The sequence below is a fragment of the Phyllobates terribilis genome, unplaced genomic scaffold (genome assembly GCF_046119375.1).
Source record: "Phyllobates terribilis strain yellow unplaced genomic scaffold, ASM4611937v1 Scaffold_7__3_contigs__length_470593459, whole genome shotgun sequence".
NCBI classification, from domain to species: domain Eukaryota; kingdom Metazoa; phylum Chordata; class Amphibia; order Anura; family Dendrobatidae; genus Phyllobates; species Phyllobates terribilis.
In genome coordinates this window covers 362950281-362971037 of record NW_027362767.1, presented here as the reverse complement: position 1 = coordinate 362971037, position 20757 = coordinate 362950281, and the positions used below count along the sequence as shown (strand labels likewise).

The 20757-nt window shown below is 42.7% G+C and overlaps 1 protein-coding gene across 4 annotated transcripts in view; it reads left to right on the top strand.

Moving 5' to 3' along the window:
* DOCK11 (dedicator of cytokinesis 11) overlaps positions 1–20757 on the top strand; it is a 333016-nt gene that overhangs the window by 296771 nt on the left and 15488 nt on the right. For all 4 annotated transcript variants that reach the window (XM_073641338.1, XM_073641340.1, XM_073641339.1 and 1 more), the window contains 5 exons: positions 9015–9161; positions 12784–12994; positions 13513–13703; positions 16003–16103; positions 20352–20490. In XM_073641338.1, coding sequence (XP_073497439.1) covers positions 9015–9161; positions 12784–12994; positions 13513–13703; positions 16003–16103; positions 20352–20490 — 789 coding nt within the window. The remainder of the gene's footprint in view (positions 1–9014; positions 9162–12783; positions 12995–13512; positions 13704–16002; positions 16104–20351; positions 20491–20757) is intronic.

Here is a 20757-nt window from a genome sequence, read left to right as displayed (position 1 = left end):
ACCAGATCTATGTATTTTATTGTTTTTTTTTCATAATAATATTTCTGTATGGGTGCAGTATATTTTTATTTTTTTGGATTTTTTATTTATTTATTTAATATTTTTACAATTTTTTTTTTCACTTTCTGACACTTTTCTTACTTTTACACATTGTCCCACTAAGGGACTTTTACTTTTTGCAGTCTGATCGGCTGTATAGCATAGGGATGCAGCAGCATCCCTGTGCTATACAGCCTGTCAGCGCTGCACAGGGAGAAGTTAATTTGATCGTGCACTGCGCATGATCAAAGTAACTTCGTCCTTTCTGGTGACCCGGATGTCGTCATGACGACATCTGGGTCACCATGACAACCGCCAGGACCTGGCTCAGACAGCGCGGGACGCCGGAGAGGAGGCAAGTATCGGCGCTTACCTCCCATTGCTCCCGGAATGTTTCGATCGCAGCATTTCGGGGGTTAATGTGCAGGGAGCGGGGCGGGACCGCTCCTAGCACATTGTCACAGCTGACACCCGGCGGCGATCTCACCGCTTGTGTGCGGGCGCAATCCCATTATGCAGTAATAGTACGTATGTCCCTGGCCCAATAGGCCCAAGGCACAGGGATGTACTATTACTGACCATGTCAGAAAGGGGTTAAAAACAGGGGAGCGCGCACTAGGCACGCAGCCGGGAAGCTTGTTCAGCGTGCATAGGAAGCAGGAAGACCCGGGACTCCTGCACGACCAAGGCAATGATTATGACAGCGTCACTGCATGGAGGGGGAAGGGGAACCATGCAGGGGCACCGGCATTAGTGTTACATCCTACTTGGCTTAGTGTTACTGTTGTCTGCTGTTGAACACATCTATTTTTTGTAGTTTATATAGCACCAAAATAATCTGAGATAACTTTCTCCCGTTTCCATGATGTTAAAATCTGTGTGTAACCCTTCGACTTCTATTCTGCGATCTCAAACTCTAAGAAAAGGGAGGAGAGCAAAAGAGAGTTGTTAGAACCAGGACTTATGACTAATTTGTAACATTTTTGCAAAAGTGGGCAGCTAGATAAAAGAGTTACAGATACTCTGCAACAAAATGGTAGGGCATTTTTAATTGTTGTTTACCTTTGCAATTAAAAAGCAAATAAAAAAAATGTGTAAGAAGGTGTACATAGCCTTTAATACAAGAGATCAGAGGGGGTCTGACAGGTAGAGTTCCCACTGAGCAGCTGAAATCTGCTCTGATATAGGCAAAGAACTGGCCAGAACATAGTAACTGTTATGCACACGCCCGGGCTAAGCGGCGTGTGCGTGTGATTGGTAGTGATTCCACTGGACCGTGCCGGAGAGTGAATGCCTGGAGGGGCGTGACTAGGTATTCACCCGATCCGACCAGGGTCGCACGACGGCATACGACGCCAGTGCACCAAGGAGGAACCGAGCAGAGGGACCAGGTGCTACTCCAGGACAGACCCCGGACACGGCTGTTGACCCACACAGGGGAATACAGGAACAGGCTGGTAGGCTGGCACACAGACTGGTGGGTATAGGCAGGCACGACTGGTATGCAGGCAGGCGGGTATGCAGGCAGGGGGGTAAAGGCAAGCACAGCTAGAGTGCAGACAGGGAGGCACTAGCAGGTAGGAACACAGGCGGGATAGGACCCAGTACACACCGGGACTAAGGAACAATACAGGCAGAGGGTTACAGGCAAGCACAGCTAGAGTGCAGACAAGGCTGAGCAGGGAGGACAGGGCTCTGTTCACACGGAACAGACAGGAAGGGAAAGACAGAGCCAGATACTCACACAGTACTTGCAGAGACAACAAGCAGGAGTTAGGTACGAGTTCAGACTCTGCAGAAAAAGGAAGGGAACGGACATAGAGGCAAAACAGGTAAAGGACAGGAGAGAGTTCAGACTGGAACTGAGTGTACGGAGGAGACCGACACTGCAGAGGGATACAGGAGCGGGTCTGGGAATACGGCCCCCAGAGAGGCGGAACGAACAGGCAAGGAGCGTGTTCAGACAGGACAGACCAGACACAGGAGCGGGTCTAGGAAATCGGCCACTAGAAGGCGGAGCGAACAGGCAAGGAGCGTGTTCAGACAGGACAGACCAGACACAGGAGCGGGTCTAGGAAATCGGCCACTAGAAGGCGAGAGGAACAGGCTAGGAGCGTGTTCAGACAGGTCAGACAAGATACAGGAACGGGTCTAGGTAATCGGCCCCTAGAAGGCAGGAGGAACAGGCTAGGAGCGTGTTCAGACAGGACAGACAAGAGAACACAGAAAGGACTCAGTTCAGACACGGGAACTAATACCGAAAAGCAGGAGACATACAGGACTCAGTTCAGACACGGGAGCTGATACCGCAAAGCAGGAGACATACAGGACTCAGTTCAGACACGGGAGCTGATACCGCAAAGCAGAAGACATACAGGACTCAGTTCAGACACGGGAGCTGATACCGCAAAGCAGAAGACATACAGGACTCAGTTCAGACAGGCCTGGAAATACAGCCTCCAGGAAAGGCAGACAAGGAAACAAAGAACGGGACCTGGCACCTTCAGAGTGCAAGCACACACTGAAGGAAACACTATGCTCAGGCAGGGATAGAAGGGAGCTGCTGAGCTATATACCAAGTGACAGACAGCAATAGGCTGAGGACGCACAAGGGGTGTGACCCACAGCAGGTACAAAAGGCAGGAAGTGATCGGGCGCCGCCCTTAAGCAGCAGAAACAGACACAAACAGACAGCATGGAGGGAAGCCAGAGAGACATTCTGGACAGGAGATCAAGTGCGCCCTCTTGCACAGTGGGAGATGGACCACCATGCAAGGACGCCGCCAGGTATGTTACAGTACCTCCCCCCTTACGCCCCCTCTTCTTCAGGCCTGCCAGAATCTTCCGCAGGGAATTCGAGGACCAGTCGTTCACTGGGTTGGAGGGGGACAGAGACTTGAGGGTAATCTCTGCTTCGAGGTACATCTTGTCAAGCTCACAGGAAAAAATAGACGGGTTATCAGGTACATAATGAGGAAAAGTCACTGTCTCTTTGTTATCTGGTGGTATCCCGGAGGATTCAGGAAACAACTGGAGGTCCTCCGCCGGGTCAGAAGAGTGCAGAGGCTCAGAGAAAACAACTGCTTCAGAGTACACTAGGTCGGACTCACTGGAGGAAGCAGGCGAGGTATCGGGTACCGAGTATAGGAAAGTCTCTGTCCATTCACCACCAGGTGGCACCCCGAAGGGTTCTGAACACAACTGGAGGTCCTCCACCTGGTCGGAGGGGTGTAGAGACTCGGGAGTAACCTCTGCTTCGGAGTACACTAGGTCGGACTCACTGGACGAAGCGAGCGAGGTATCAGGTACAGGATATAGGAAAGTCTCTGTCCATTCACCACCAGGTGGCACCCCGAAGGATTCTGAACACAACTGGAGGTCCTCCGCCTGGTCGGAGGGGTGTAGAGACTCAGGAGTAACCTCTGCTTCGGAGTACACTAGGTTGGACTCACTGGACGAAGCGAGCGAGGTATCAGGTACAGAGTATAGGAAAGTCTCTGTCCATTCACCACCAGGTGGCACCCCGAAGGATTCTGAACACAACTGGAGGTCCTCCGCCTGGTCGGAGGGGTGTAGAGACTCAGGAGTAACCTCTGCTTCGGAGTACACTAGGTTGGACTCACTGGACGAAGCGAGCGAGGTATCAGGTACAGAGTATAGGAGAGTCTCTGTCCTTTCGCTACCAGGTAGCACCCCGAAGGGTTCAGGAGACAACTGGAGATCCTCCGCCTGGTCGGAGGGGTGTAGAGACTCGGAGGTAACTACCACTTTGGGGTACCCATTGTCAGGCTCACAGGACGAAGCGGACAAAGTATTGTGTACCGGGTGTAGAGAAGTCTCTCTCCATTTGTCATCGAGTGGTATCCCGGAGGGTTCAGGAGGCAACAGGGGATCCTCCGCCAGGTAGTAGAGGTGCACAGACTCTGAGGTAACCACAGCTTTGGAGCATCCTTGGACATGCACACCGGTTAAAGAGAGAGAAGCATCTGATGCCGGGTGCAGGAAGTTCTCCTGTGTGGAGTCTGGATGGGCAGAAGTCTCTTCAGCCAGGAGAACTGGTGCACTACCCACGCACATTACCCATTGGGGTTTCTCCGGGATACAGGGAGATGAAGCTTCAGTAGGGACTTCAAGGTTGGGGTCAGGAGGTCTCAGGGAGGACAGACCCTGGCGTGACGGCTTGCCTCTAAGTCTAGCACGTCTGGACTGCCTCTTGAGGTTGAGAGAAGTATTCCGGAAAGCGTAGTCACCCTGTGAGGATTCTGGGTGGGCAGTAGTCTCATTGGGCTGGAGGACTATTGCGCTACCCACACACATTACCCGTCGGGGCTGCTCCGGGATATTGGGAAGTGAAGCTTCAGCAGGGGCTTCAGAGTTAGGGTCCTCGAAGACCATACGAAAGGCCACCAGGAAGGCCTGCAGGTCAAGGATGACAGGATCCCATGCTTCCCATAGGGGGGTGACCCATTTCAAGGCATCACCCGCTAGGTAGTCAATCATAAAGGCCACTTTAGCCCAATCGGAAGGAAAATAGAGAGGGTAGGCCTTAAAGTGTAGCATGCATTGCTCCACAAATGCACGACACTGTCTTGGATCCCCATAGTAACGTGGCGGATCCGCAGGAACGAGAGCTGATAGATCCATCTGGACGGGTGCGTAATTCGCCTGGAACTCAGCTAAAGGGGGGAAAAAATTTATTTATTTATTTTAATGCATGTATTCGCTGGAAAAACTTCTCAAAGAGCGAAGGCCGTGGGGCTCAACGGGAACCATGGCCTGAGCATGCTGTTATGCACACGCCCGGGCTAAGCGGCGTGTGCGTGTGATTGGTAGTGATTCCACTGGACCGTGCCGGAGAGTGAATGCCTGGAGGGGCGTGACTAGGTATTCACCCGATCCGACCAGGGTCGCACGACGGCATACGACGCCAGTGCACCAAGGAGGAACCGAGCAGAGGGACCAGGTGCTACTCCAGGACAGACCCCGGACACGGCTGTTGACCCACACAGGGGAATACAGGAACAGGCTGGTAGGCTGGCACACAGACTGGTGGGTATAGGCAGGCACGACTGGTATGCAGGCAGGCGGGTATGCAGGCAGGGGGGTAAAGGCAAGCACAGCTAGAGTGCAGACAGGGAGGCACTAGCAGGTAGGAACACAGGCGGGATAGGACCCAGTACACACCGGGACTAAGGAACAATACAGGCAGAGGGTTACAGGCAAGCACAGCTAGAGTGCAGACAAGGCTGAGCAGGGAGGACAGGGCTCTGTTCACACGGAACAGACAGGAAGGGAAAGACAGAGCCAGATACTCACACAGTACTTGCAGAGACAACAAGCAGGAGTTAGGTACGAGTTCAGACTCTGCAGAAAAAGGAAGGGAACGGACATAGAGGCAAAACAGGTAAAGGACAGGAGAGAGTTCAGACTGGAACTGAGTGTACGGAGGAGACCGACACTGCAGAGGGATACAGGAGCGGGTCTGGGAATACGGCCCCCAGAGAGGCGGAACGAACAGGCAAGGAGCGTGTTCAGACAGGACAGACCAGACACAGGAGCGGGTCTAGGAAATCGGCCACTAGAAGGCGGAGCGAACAGGCAAGGAGCGTGTTCAGACAGGACAGACCAGACACAGGAGCGGGTCTAGGAAATCGGCCACTAGAAGGCGAGAGGAACAGGCTAGGAGCGTGTTCAGACAGGTCAGACAAGATACAGGAACGGGTCTAGGTAATCGGCCCCTAGAAGGCAGGAGGAACAGGCTAGGAGCGTGTTCAGACAGGACAGACAAGAGAACACAGAAAGGACTCAGTTCAGACACGGGAACTAATACCGAAAAGCAGGAGACATACAGGACTCAGTTCAGACACGGGAGCTGATACCGCAAAGCAGGAGACATACAGGACTCAGTTCAGACACGGGAGCTGATACCGCAAAGCAGAAGACATACAGGACTCAGTTCAGACAGGCCTGGAAATACAGCCTCCAGGAAAGGCAGACAAGGAAACAAAGAACGGGACCTGGCACCTTCAGAGTGCAAGCACACACTGAAGGAAACACTATGCTCAGGCAGGGATAGAAGGGAGCTGCTGAGCTATATACCAAGTGACAGACAGCAATAGGCTGAGGACGCACAAGGGGTGTGACCCACAGCAGGTACAAAAGGCAGGAAGTGATCGGGCGCCGCCCTTAAGCAGCAGAAACAGACACAAACAGACAGCATGGAGGGAAGCCAGAGAGACATTCTGGACAGGAGATCAAGTGCGCCCTCTTGCACAGTGGGAGATGGACCACCATGCAAGGACGCCGCCAGGTATGTTACAGTAACACCATATCTAGTGGCTTCTGCCAATTACTGCAGTTTATCTCCCACTCACTTGAATAGGAGATAAACTGTATAACTCTGCAGCGGCCGATAAGCTGTGTTCTATCCAATGCATGGCTTATATCCATCTGCTGCCAAAGCAGATTTCTACTGATTAGTGGGGCTGCTGGGTGTCGTGTCAGACCCACACTGATCTTGTATTGATGACCTATTCTATTCATAGGTCATTAATTTGTAAGTTCTGGACAACCCCTTTAAAATTAAAATTGCATATTCTAATAAGGCAATATCCCAGTGGTTTTGATTGAAACCACTTGCGTCAGTCAAGCAGATGAAGTTGGGGCTAGGAGGGGAATAGAGTCAGGGAGGCAGAACATTGCAAAGTGCTTTCACATTGCAGTTTTAAAGCTATTTTTGCTCCTTCCTCATCTTCATTTGTTATATAACAAGCCCTAGCTATTACCTCAGTTATTCCGGACTTCCTCTAAAATCTAGACTGGATTTCCACAATGAAAAGTCGAAAAATTGCACAACTAGATGAAGTAAGCAAATGTATAAAACAAAACACTCATAGCCTACTACATATTCCATTTACAATAAAACATACAAATTTATCACACAGAACATTACGTATCAATATAGTGCTTTATAGTAGGCATATACAGTTACATGATGTTTGTTAAAATATGGACTGACATAGGGGAATTCCTAAGGGTCCTAGCTGCTGGACATCCTGTGTTGTTTCTTTATTTTGGTTAGTAGTTGACCTGCACAATATCAGAAGTAGGCAATTCATTTGTACTGGCATAAATGATGCCACAATGTGAAATATGGACACAAACATTGATGTGCAAACCCTTTTTGTGTCCGGTTGTTGGATGTACAGTGTATCCAGATGTTGTGCTAAAGGAAATATTTTGTGGTATTTTGAGGTTTGTGGTCGCCCTCTTGGAACTGATAATTAAGATTACTGTTACCAATATTGCTTCATCCTATGTCAAAACCAAAAAACTGAGCTGGACTATAAGGTGGTATACATGCAAAGTGTAATGGGTATATGCTCATTTTTGTTATTTTTCCCTGGTTCATCCTTTGTCAGCGGAGCAGCTGATTTTATATTTGTGACCACAAATGCGATTTGCAGTATTTTATCACAGTCGCTGCTGTGTATTTCTCAGTATCACAGTGTACTCTCCGTGTGCTTACACATATCCTGCTTATTCTTTGAAAGAGTTTTCGCTCATCTGGCATCACAGCTGTTCCTGTTTATACCGAACCATACACATTGCATTTACACCGCAGCTGCTACTTTTGACGTTATCCCAGATTCTTCTCCTTCCTGTGTGTGAAAGCTGTGGATCATGTCTGTTTGACATGCTTTTCCTTAGGTTTTCAGTAATTTCTCTCTCTACAGGATCAGAACAATTCCTACAGATCACACAAATGTTATTATCATAGGTAACCTTCTTCAGCTTGCCTTTCAGTTTTGCTTTATATATATAGAAAGAGATAACTTTGCACAACTTATTTAGAAGGTGGATATGTTAAAAGCGATTATTTAGCCTCTTAAAACGGACGACTCTGCCTCTTCAGTTTTATTCTCCACCCAGAACACCACTTACTCTGCTTGGCTGACAGCTAAGTGGTTGTGTAGTCAATCCACTGAACTGTCAGTCAAACAGAGGAAGTTGGGAAATAGAGCCGGTGTGGCAGAGGTTTGGGAAGTGCTTCAATACGCCCAGAGAACATAAGCCTCATTTGAATTAAAACATAATTTTTTTTCCAGTCAGGGATCAACAGATAGCATAAGTAAAGGTGTGGAGGACATTATCGTTCATAGAGCAACATGACCATATGAAGAGTTTTGGAGAGTTAGATCGTTCTGACAGATTACCTATTAAGGAAGTTGTATTGCAGTTCTGGAGAACAAGACAAGGCTGGATAGAAACACCCTACACAAACCTGTATCCCCAACATCTCCCCTGCCATTCGCTGGTATCAATATTTCTAAGCCCTCCATACACATATGACTAATTTTGGCTGAACCCACCGATGTTGCCAGGTTCGGCTGACAGTCAAGTGTATATGAGGGCCCTTATACTGTTGGGGAATTAAGGATCCAGCATGTGCGATTTTTAACCCTCCGTCACATACAATATCGGTTCTAACGAGTTCACATACAATGTGACTGTCAGGCGCAGGCTAGAAAAATACCTATAAAATCTAATGTTTGCAATTTCAGTGCTCTAAAAGTGATCAGTGACCTTCATAGGGATGTAATAAAAGAGACTACACATAATCAGGTGCAAAAAAAACCCCATTTACTTAACATAAAACTAATAACTCTGAAATACAAACATTTCAAAACTCCCGCCAAATAAAAGAGATGTGCCTGTCAGGCCTATTGTATGTGACGGAGGGTTTTTTAACTGCAGATCCTTTTGTTATCTCGGAGATGAGCCACAACCAGATGTTTTGCGATTGCTCTTGTGTATGAGAGTAACGCCCGAGATGGTCACCGGGCCACGGCCATCTAATGTGCAGGGGACCTAAAACCAGAAGAGGAACAAAAAACAGTGAAAATACAATGGAGAGATTTACATATCATCCGTGTAAAAGGGTCTTTATTCCCATTACTTCTGTATTTCTTCAGGGTTTCTTTGAAGAAGAAGATGGCAAGGAATATATTTATAAAGAGCCAAAGCTAACAGGGCTTTCTGAGATATCCTTGCGGCTACTAAATCTGTATGGTGAAAAATTTGGCACAGATAATGTGAAAATGATCCAGGATTCCAACAAGGTATGTTCAGTTTGCGATCTGGATTTTTATTTTGCATCTATTCATTGCAAAATGTAAGCAACTTAATGAATAGAAAAAAATCTTTGATTAAAATAATGAATTATAGACCTTGATTCAATAAACATATTAAAGAGGTTTTACAAAATAACATTTTGTTGGGAGTAAAAGGTGTGTATAGGTATACAATAAATATACCTGTACTCCCCATTCCCAGCCTCTCAGCTGCTCTTTGTTTACAGTCTGCAACAGTCACAACTGTAGCGCACATCAGCGCTGCAGCCAACCACTGACCACAGCGACTTGTGTCATCTATGTCAGTAGAACTCAGTGATTGGCTGCAGCGGTGATGTGTGTAGTCGTGATGTCTCCACAGCAGCCTGTAAACAAGGAAAGGAGCAGCGGTGGAGAACCTGGGAAATGGAAGAGAACAGCTGTGTTTATTTTTTTATTCCCATACACACCTTTTCTAAAGTAGAATTTTATCTTGAAAAACCTGTTTGTCAGGAAAATTAATTTCTGTATGTGAAAAAAATGTTTTAAATATGTAGCACTGATATAATCTGCTAGATTGTATAGAGAATGTATTTACTAGTAGAGTTGCCTTCCCCGGTGCAGGTAATCATCTCTAGGAAAAGTTTTCCCTTGTGGCATGAAACAAATTACTCTGAACAAAACTGATATAAAGAAATATGTCTAGTGCATGATTTAAAATAAGCCCCAGAGCATATCTATGTCATGCACGGCCAACTCGGGTCCTACATTACACATAAAACTGTGTATTCATTTTGCCCAGAGCGTTCCTTCAAGGCAGAAATGCTACCATGCCTCCTAAAATATGTAATGACTAACTCTCACACCCACCTGTTTGAACTGATTCCAGAATGTATTATTGTCCTAATTATTGCAGGACGACAAAATCTGAGCCGTGATTTTCACATACAACTCTGCTAGTTTGGAAAATTAAATGTCAGATGTCATCAGATCAAAAGTGATCAGTTTTTGCTTTTCTTTTATTTCCGCTGCTCCTCTCATATGTATTTTTTGTTGTTGTTGTTGTTAAATCCATAATACGGTTGCAGAAATATGGGCTTTTTTAATATTTAGTTCAAATTTTAAGGTGTTCACCAAAGGGGCATGGCTCAAACTAATTATCCTAAACACATGCCCCCAGAAAATCTTGTGAAAAAATCCCCCTTGCTAAAGATCATAAAAAGTAGCACTAAATATAAGGGCTTGTCTCCCTAGAGCCATATGGCAGATTTAAAAAAAAACCTCCGGGGAGCAGCGAGAATGATATAACAGTACAAACTGTCCACTTTTGACCTTGTAATAGGTCCTGTTTAAGAGAGAAAGAAATATTCTTCAAATGTAATTATAATTCAATTTGTACAAAACTGCGAAGAATTTCTGAATTCTCGTCACTGGCTGCAGATTACAGTATTAGTTATACTAGAAATTCTGTTGATATTTTCGGTAGTCAGACCAGAATGATTAGTGGCAGCAATCCAAGGACTGTTGTGCGTACATATAAACAACGGAGAACACACTGTGGCCGCAGATGTTTAGGAGCGTTGGACTTTATGCTCCACAATTAAACACTAATACATCACCATCATTATTTAAATAAAAGAAAGTAAAAATGAAGTTTAAAGAAACATATCATTTCCATGTTTGGTCCTCTGAAACACTAGTAACACTGTTACACTAGTTACATAATGGCTACTGACGTGAGGACAGGAGAATGGGAACCCTGTGTAGATTACACAAGACTTTCCATCTATTCCAAGCTGCCATATTGAACGGCGTCATGCTTGACATATTATAGCAAACCGATATGGGCTATGGCAATAACAGGAGACACATACCACGTAATTTACAACACTTCCACATGTACCCTGTCTTACATGTTTTCTTCAGGACGCTGAATGTATTTCTTATGCATCTTTCAAAAACCCCGTGTAGCATGCAGAGGCAGTGTAACTTATAGCAGATAAGATCTTGTGTCTTCACGTCTGTGCACATAACTACATGAACTGCAATCAGATAGTGGCTACCAAACAGGAAGTCTTGTGGTTGCTATAAAACCATAACAAAAGTAAAATAAATAACAATAATAATAATAAAATTCTGTATACCCATGTCATGGTTATTGTGTATGCACTGACACGAAAAGTGTTAAGCCCTCTGCGCATGTTTTGGATTTTATGGGGCTTCTCTACTGCATATCCACCATATCCACAGCATATGTTTCCATCGTTGGGCTGACAACCATCTAATGTGTATGGAGGGCTCTAGAGAGGTGAAATCTAAAACTACTAAACATTAAATAATTAAATGAAAACTAAGCATAGTATGAATTAAAGGGGTTGCCCGATCCAAAATGAATTGTTTAAAGGCATAGTGATCTTAGTGTATGTAAACTTTTGACTTTGCAGTAAGTAATAAAAATGCCTTAAAGGGGTTGTCCGGTACTTTTAAAAAAATGGCAGTGTGTTTTAATGATAAATACAACCTTTCTTTCTAATTACCTTGCGCTGCTGATACTGCCTGTGAGTGACGCTATCGCTGTCCGCTTACAGGCATCACATGACCCCGTGGTGGCTGCTGGGTTGTGGGCAGGGTTATTCCCCGCGTCACACCCAGCATCCACCGTGCGCTTTCCCAGTGAATGAGAAGAGGGAGATCGCGCGGTGGATGCCGGGTGTGACACAGGGGAATAACCCTGCCCACAACCCAGCAGCCACCGGTGGCACGCGGAAGAGGGACCCCCGGCTGCAGCCGCAACTTGCCGTGATGTCAGCCGATGACACACTGGCATTTTTTTAAAAGTACCGGACAACCCCTTTAAAACATTCTCTCTCTCTCATTATTCTGGCATTTGGCAACTATTAAAAATGATGGTAATCCTAATTGACCTAAAATGGGAAAGGTTTATTCTGATTTCATGTCAGATATTGAGAAAAACATGCATATGTGTCTTTTTCTATAGTGTGTGTAAATGTCTGGTTTCAACTGTATGTGTTTATACATACTTCCGGCCAGTTGGCACCACCACGCTCCATAAACTTGTATTGAGCGAGACCATGCCCTGTCTAGTGACGTGGACGGCCAATGGGCGTGTCCGACTAGAAGGCGGAGCCTCACTCAATACAAGTGTATTGTGAGCGAAGTCCCGCCCACTGGCCGAGGGGCATGTATAACTCATACTTACCCTCCAGTCCCGGGGTCAGAAACTGGCGAATCCTTGCAGCGCACAGTGTGTGCGCTGGGCGGATTCCTAAGTCTGCAGTCACACAGAGCGACTGCAGACTATCACTTCTGACCGGACAACCTCTTTTAATCACAGCAACGATTCAACAGATTTGAGATAAAGACTTTTCATTTTTGAAGAAATTTAAGTGATAGATTTTTCTATTTATTATTTGAAAGAAATTTGTGGAATGCTATTAGCTTTTTTTATCTTGTACTACTTTAGTGGATTTGTGGAGTATGTTTTCTAGACTCATATCAGTGGTCATATCTATATAGTACAGCATGTAAATAGCTATTCCAGTTTACAATTACATTACAGTTTATCTCAATTTATTCTAGTATGTCAGTAACACCGTCTCTATTTAAATAGGTAAATGTAAAAGATCTTGATGTGAAGTTTGCCCATATTCAGATAACATACGTCAAGTCCTATTTAGAAGAACAAGAGCTTACTGATAGAAGGACAGATTTTGAGAGGAATCACAACATCAATCGATTTGTATTCGAAACTCCTTACACACTGTCAGGCAAAAAGCATGGAAGTGTAGAAGAACAGTGTAAGAAGAGAACCATATTAACAAGTAAGTCAACTTGAAGTCCTGAGCTGAAGCATCGAACATTAAAATGAAGAGACCACTACACTATTAAGAGCGCCATGGGGCCGATTCATTAATGCGTTTAGACCAGAATTCTGGCGTAAAACACCTTAATAAGTCGCTCAATTTTTACTCAGAAGTTGCACAAAAATATTGGCATTTTCACACCAGTATGGGCCAGGTACGTCAGAGGGCAGAGCATGGACGCTAGTCAAGCTAATGAAAAGTTACGCCACTTTAGTGGCTTAACTTACCCCAGTAATATACTAAGGTTCTGACTGGAATACATTTCTGCCGGAGGTGCCTAATTCATTAAGTAGTATGATCCTCCTGAATTAGGCGCATCTTACTCCAGCAGGGAGTTCATTAGGACTGGAGCGTAGAGAGACCATTTTAATGAATCGGGACGCATGTCCCTTCAGCTTAAAACTCAGATCACTGGATCTTTTTTTTAATACCTGCTATACATGAATATTATCTTACCATAAATATTTAATTTTCAGCATCAAACTCTTTTCCATACGTCAAGAAAAGAATACCTGTAATCTATGAGCACCAAGTGGATCTTAAACCCATTGATGTTGCCATTGATGAGATTAAGGAGAAGACCGCAGATTTGCAGAAGATCTGCTCATCTGCAGATGTCGACATGATCCAGTTACAGCTAAAACTACAAGGATGTGTGTCTGTGCAGGTAAAACATGTTCCGAAACGACAGACATATCTGAGCTGAGATGAACCAGTCACTGAAAGGGAGTCTGTCACCCCTCAAACTGCATTTTAAACGAGCTATACAGTGATGCAATGCTCCTCTGGGAAATTTAATATGTAAATTGCCTCTTTTTCTCTGAAGAGGCAATTTGCATATTAAATTTCCCAGACAAGCATTACATGGCGAATAAGCCTCCTTACCTTGACGTGCCAGAGCTGGTGCGTCACTCTCCATAAGGAGAAACGTTACCCCTTAGACCTCAGTCCAGAGCCTCTCATCTAGCCAAATCAGTTCTCATACTTTGCACTGACGAGGGCAAACAGCCCAAAACACCGTGTCTGCAAATTGAGATTCTGATTTCGCTTTTATCCTAAGTCTTATTGCACAACTCGTTGAAGGGTTGATTGTGACTTGTAAGATTGCTACTTCCAATAGGTGGCGCTATAGAGTACAAGTCCTCTTTTTCTCTGAAGAGGCAATTTGCATATATAATTGTACAGGGTTTTAAAGCTAAAATAAAAATTGAGAAATGATAGTCAACCAACAGCTGCTGTATCTGTCCCAGACCCAATTTATCTCTGTGGTACCAAGGGAGGTTTTCCATCTCACCTACGCTGGCACCATACCTCGCATGCCTGATAATATCACGTACGTTTACAAATAACAAAGCTGCTTATTGGTATCTAATTTGACGAAATAAAATAATGCAACCAGACTGTCCCCATTAATATTGGTAAATAGCCCACCCATAATCCAACTAAGAGCTTGACCCCTGTCCTTATCACTCTACTTATGGCCAGCCCTCCTCAGATCTCACACCTAGTAGCATCTCTTGAGAAGTATAAACCAATTACAACTGCTTCCTATTTAATTCAACTACAATATAGTATTTTCCAAGCTACTCCACTTTTTAGTAGTAAATCTTTTCCCAAGCGTTGACATGAGATTTTTCATTTGTTGGACAAGAATTATTATATTTTAATACATCACAAACATACCGAGTTTCTTATAATTCCCAGTTTTTCTGATATCTATTGATTGAGTCAAGTTTACCTCTCAATGATTGTAGAATGTGTTTTTTTTGGGGGTTTTTTTTGGAAGCTTGTGGAAAGGAAACTACATGTGTTACCAACTCGCGTTACAAACATGGCAGGTTTATTAGGTAGTTGTTATCCATGGGAGCTTGCAAGTATCCCTTATTGAGATAAGATACATTTTAACATGGCCTGCTTGGTGCCAATTATGATTTTACCCAGCCCTCGACACACTTTTAGCTATTTTCCAGTCTGTGAATGTTCCTTACAATTCTTCACCTTGTGGTCTGAGCCTTTATTTAAAGTTGTACAACTTATACTTTTGGATTCTTCATGTGGACCTGAAATGGAAATTCCCTAAATTTAAAAACTTGGGATGTTGGTTGATAGAATCTGTAAGTTTGTGATGTACTGTATATTATTAATTCAATACCATTGCCTCTGTCAGTACCATCAATACCATTGCCTCTGTCAGTACCATCAATACCATCGCCTCTGTCAGTACCATCAATACCATCGCCTCTGTTGATTGGTTCACAAGATTTAGCAGCCATGGTTGAGGCTAAATGGAGGATATAAAACGTATGGTGAACGGTGAGCTAGACCACAGACGTTAGGAGACAAAGAACAGTGGTAACTCAGAGGTATTTTAGGTTGCCCTTTAATATGGAAAACTTGGACCTCAAGCATTGAAGGAGCCGTACACAAACATATACAAGACAGTAAATAAATTATGATTTTAAGGACCAAAAGTAAAAATTCAGGGGAAATGAAGCTTGTGTCTGTGCAATATACAGGTTCATTAATTTATTCCAAATTAGAATATCAACAAAAAGTTAATTTATTTCAGTTCTTCAATACAAAAAGTGAAACTCATATATTATATAGAGTCATTACAAACAGAGTGATCTATTTCAAGTGTTTATTTCTGTTAATGCTGATGATTATGTGCTCTCATGTTCATAAGTGTTGAGGAAAAAAACGTTTAAATAAATTTGTTCTTTAAGACTATACAGTAAAATTTAATTTTGTATAACAAAACCAAAAACTGGGAGCAAATAAGGAAGGAAGAGGGAAATATGTTTTTTTTCAATGCTTTAGTAAATGATGCAGCCACAACTCTTTACAGATTTTTTTGAGCAGAATTAATATTTTTCTAGTTTTTTATGTTAAAATAATATATTATTCTATGTAGTTATGACAACCAAAATATAATCACATTATAATTAACATATTTTTTGTTCTAGGTCAATGCGGGACCTTTAGCCTATGCAAGAGCTTTCCTAGATGACAGTCGGCCCAGCAAGTATACTGCCAAAAAGATAAAGGAGCTAAAAGATATCTTTAAGTATGTTGATAATGATTCTATTTCTCAGCCAAGGTCTATACTTCTGTTCAACAAAGTGAGAGCTATAGGCCCAGATTCATTCATTCTCCTTTTTTTTCTTGGTGTATTAGTTGCCTTTTTTGCTCCAAATTAATCAAGATGGCACATGCGATTCATAAATTTGGCGCAAAGTCAAAAATTTGTTTTTTTTTTTCCTGTCTTGAATGTTTTTTTTACATCAAAATTCGCACTTTGGAGATAAGTCATAAAAATTGTGCCAACATTTTGGCGTACTTAAAAACACACCAGAAGAGGGGGGGGACTTGAGTGAATTTGCGTCAAATGTTGTGACTTTTTAAAACGTCGCCATTGATGAATCGGGCAAAAACATCTGGAATTGTTATTTTCCACCCATAAAGCAGACGAAAAAAAAAACAAAAAGAGGAAAGCAAATATTCAAAAAACTTCAAAAAAGGCGCAAATAGAATAATGATTGAGTGCAAAATACACAAAACTAGACAAAAAAACAGGAGCAAAGGCAATGATGAATCAGGATCATAGGCCCTCATGAATCAAGTCTGGCTTTCCAGACAGTGCGCTGGAGCAAGATGCTCCTAATTTATTAAGAGTCGACAATTAATATTTGTCTCATCTTTCAGCTGCCATGCGCCAAAGCAAAAAAAAAAAGTTCTTCAGTCAATGACAGGAGTATATTTCTGCCACTTTTGCGGCATTAAACTATGATAAATTTGCTAACTAAGCTCTGCCCATTTTAACAAAAGTTGTGGAGCTGGTTGGGACTAGCATAAAAACGCTAAAAGTCACAATTTTCCTGCAACTGCGAATTGCACTGAAATTGTCGTATTTTAAGCAGTTTTAGATCAGAAAGCTGCTTGATAAACCAGACATAATCTGTCATCACTGAGCATTTTAGTAAAGTTCATATCTTCATAATAATTGTGTCTTATTTACCATCATCCCATATTACCTTCCAGTCAAACCAGTTTTAGTTTTTGTGCTTTCATTGTTTCCTTCTTCTGAGAACCATACCTTTTTTATTTTTCTATTGACATAGCCATATGAGGGATTGTTTTTTGCAAGATAAATTGTAGTTTTGAGTTACACCATTCATTTTACTATATAAATGTACTGGCTAGTGGGGGAAAATTCAAAGTGCGTGAAATAATGAAAAAAAAATAATTTTCATGATTGTTTCCTTTTTTTTTTTTATATAGCATCCAGTGTGTGGTAAAAATGACACCATGATTCTTAGATCAATACTATTACAGTGAAACCAAATTTAGACAGTTGTTTTATATTTTAATATGTATAATACATACTCTGCACTGTGTGCAAAGCTATTAAGCGAGTATTTTGATAATATTTTTATAAATATTTTCCAACCCCAAGCTGTATAAACTTGAATACTTATTGAATGAAGCAGATCAAGTGGTATGTATTTGTGTAATAGGGAAGAATGAGACCTAACCCTTTATCAAGGTGTGCAGAATTATTAGACAGCTTATTTTCCTCTGGAAAAATGGGTCAAAAAAGAGATTTAACGGACTCTGGAAAGTCAAAAAATTGTTAAAAGACTTACAAAAAGATGCAGCACTCTTGAAATTGCTAAAGATTGAGGCATTATCACAGAACCATCAACAACCAACAGCAATCAAGGTGTTCAGTACTCAGAGACATGGCCAAGGTAAGGAAGGCTGAAACCTGACCACCACTGAACAAAACAAGACACAAAAGGTTAAAATATCAAGACTGGGCCAATGAATATCTGAAAACAGATTTTTCAAACATTTTTCATTTTATGGACCAATGAAATGAGTGGCTTTTGAAGTAACAGATGGATTGGGTCATGGCTGGATCATGACACTGGTATTTACTTTGACTCGGATGCCAACAAAATGCTATAAGCTGGTATTCTTAAATATGAGCTAGTTGGACCTTTTCAGGTTGAAGATGGACTCAAAATCAACTCCCAAACATACTTCAACTTTTTTAGAAGACATTTCTTCAAGTAGTGGTACAGGACAAAGTCTACATTTAAAAAACAAAACAAAAAAAACATGATTTTTATGAAAGACAATGCTCCAACACAGCATCGAAGTCTCCACTGCTTGGCTAGAAAGTAAAGGCCTTAAAGATGAAAGAATAATGATATGACCTCTTCCTCACCCAACCTAAACCCTATTGAGAACTTGTGGGCCCCTCTTAAAACAGGATATTTAGGGTGAAGGGAAACAGTGTCTGGGAGGCTGTGGTTGGTGCTGACTAAAAAGTTGATTGTTAGATTAAGAAACTGACAGACTCCATGGATGGATGGCTTATGGCTGTTATTGAAAAGAAAGGTCGCTACATTGGTCACTGACATTTTTTATGAAATGTCAGAAATGTATTTTTGTATATTTTGAGTTGTTTTGTTTTTCTCACTGCGACAGATGAAAATAAAAAAAAAATAATTGAGGTATGAAAATTTTTATTTAGTTGCATAATTCTGCACACTAATAGTTGCCCAATAATTCTGCACACATAGATATTGTCTTAGGAAAGACAAAACCTGACTTTTACTTTCTGAAATATTCAGGTTTATTAACCTATTGGATTGACCGAGAGCACTATAGTTGCTGAAAAATAAAAAGAATCATCAAAAATACAAATTGCCTAATATTTCTGAACATAGTATATGTATGTATTAATACATACATGCATACACACACGTGTTTGTTTCCATTTTCTTAGGCACATAAATTTTAGCACTTTTATGTCATTGGAGCTGTATAACTGATACATTTGACATTTTGATCCCTTTTTTCCCACATTTTTTTTTCTTTACAGCGTTTACCGTACAAAGTAAATCATTTTACAATGTATGGATTGGACTTCTATGAACGAAGCGATACCAAATCTGCTTTTTTTTATTTTAAGATTAAGAAAATGTGGGTGATTTAAAGAAAAAAAAAAATTATTGTTAAATATTTAATAATCATCGGCAATCATTTGATCAATTTACTATACTAAAAATAATAATCTTCATATGGATAGGCTTTAGAAGTGCCCTACGATCACAGGGCTCACAGTAGATTCTCATCTGCCATTTCACCCCACAATAGCTTCACGGGGTTGGGGTACGATATCACGCCCAAACCATTTAAATGCCGCTGCCAAAGATTGGCAGCAACAACAAAAGGGATAAACAGTGGTCTGGTGACATTTATGCACATTACATGTCAGGAAGGGGTTAAATGGCTTTGCATGGTATTATATGGAGGAACCTGTTACCATATTATTATACGTAGCTTTATTTTACCCTCATACTGCCTCATTATATAAAGAGTACATAAGTACTCTGTGCGTCACTATATGATGCGCCTGCACGACACTATGCATGATAATGTGGTATAGAAGTTCCCAAAACAACCTTCATTATGTCTACACCCCAAGAAAGCAGCTTAATCTGTCTAATCACTCGTATATAGCATTAAGACTAGTGATGCGCGAATGTACTCGGATAAGGTATTATCCGAGCACGCTCGGGTGCTAACCGAGTAGCTTTGGCGTGCTCGAAAACTATGTTCGAGTCTCCGCGGCTGCATATCTTGCGGCTTTTAGACAGCCGCAACCCATGCAGGGATTGCTTGTTTGTTAGGCAATCCCTGCATGTGGTACTGCTGTCTAACAGCCGCGAGACATGCAGCCGCGGAGACTCAAACATAGTTTTCCAGCACGCCAAAGCTACTCGGTTAGCATGTTCGCGCATCACTAATTAAGACCTGTGCCAATAGCCACAAACCAGCTCTCTTCTACCGTTACCCTCACAGTGTTTTCTTCCAGTGACCTGGCTCTTCCTGGGTTTGTTGGTGGAAATATGTCTAGCCTTTCCCTTCTGGCTGTAGTTCTGTGGGTTGCACTGTAATGTCAGCATTTTTTTTTTTAAGGGCCTTAGGCTCAGTCTTGAGCCATGGCGACTTGATGTATGAACAATCTGTAGGAAGGTCGATCTTGTGCAAGCCTAGATAGGTCCACCAGTGTCGTCTGTGCTGTTAATGGGCACTGCTGCTGGTGTCTGATGTTTGACAGATTTGGAAAAGAGAAAGAACTTCTTCTCAGCAGAACAATATTTTGTTCCAGCGTAATCCTTCTAAGCTGCGTGAGCTCATTGTGTATGTGAATAAATGTGATAGCTTCTGATCCTGATTAAATGCATCTTCACTGTCAGACAAATAACATAACCTATCCTTTGTATTCTTATCTATATAGACTGTTTATCCAAGTGTGTGCCACAGCTCTGGACCTGAATGAACGGCTCATAAAAGAAGATCAGGTTGAATACCATGAGGGGCTGAAAACAAACTTCAGGGAAATGGTGAAAGAGCTTTCTGACATTATCCATGAGCAGGTACATATCCTAATGCATTGTGCATTAAAGTATTTTGTGGAGATATTGGGCTCCATCTGGGGTAAAGATTCAGTTTTTTGCCCCAGCAGTGTGTCGAAATATCCTAGCCAAGTTAGAGTGGCTTGCTGGCATTTACATTGGCACATAGTAGCATCCCCCAGTCTTTAGTGCTCTATATTCATCTCGTTTCAATGCAAATAAAGGTTAATTTATACCTACCAATGCACAGTGCTAAACAACTGCTGAATAGCGACATGTTTCCTGGTC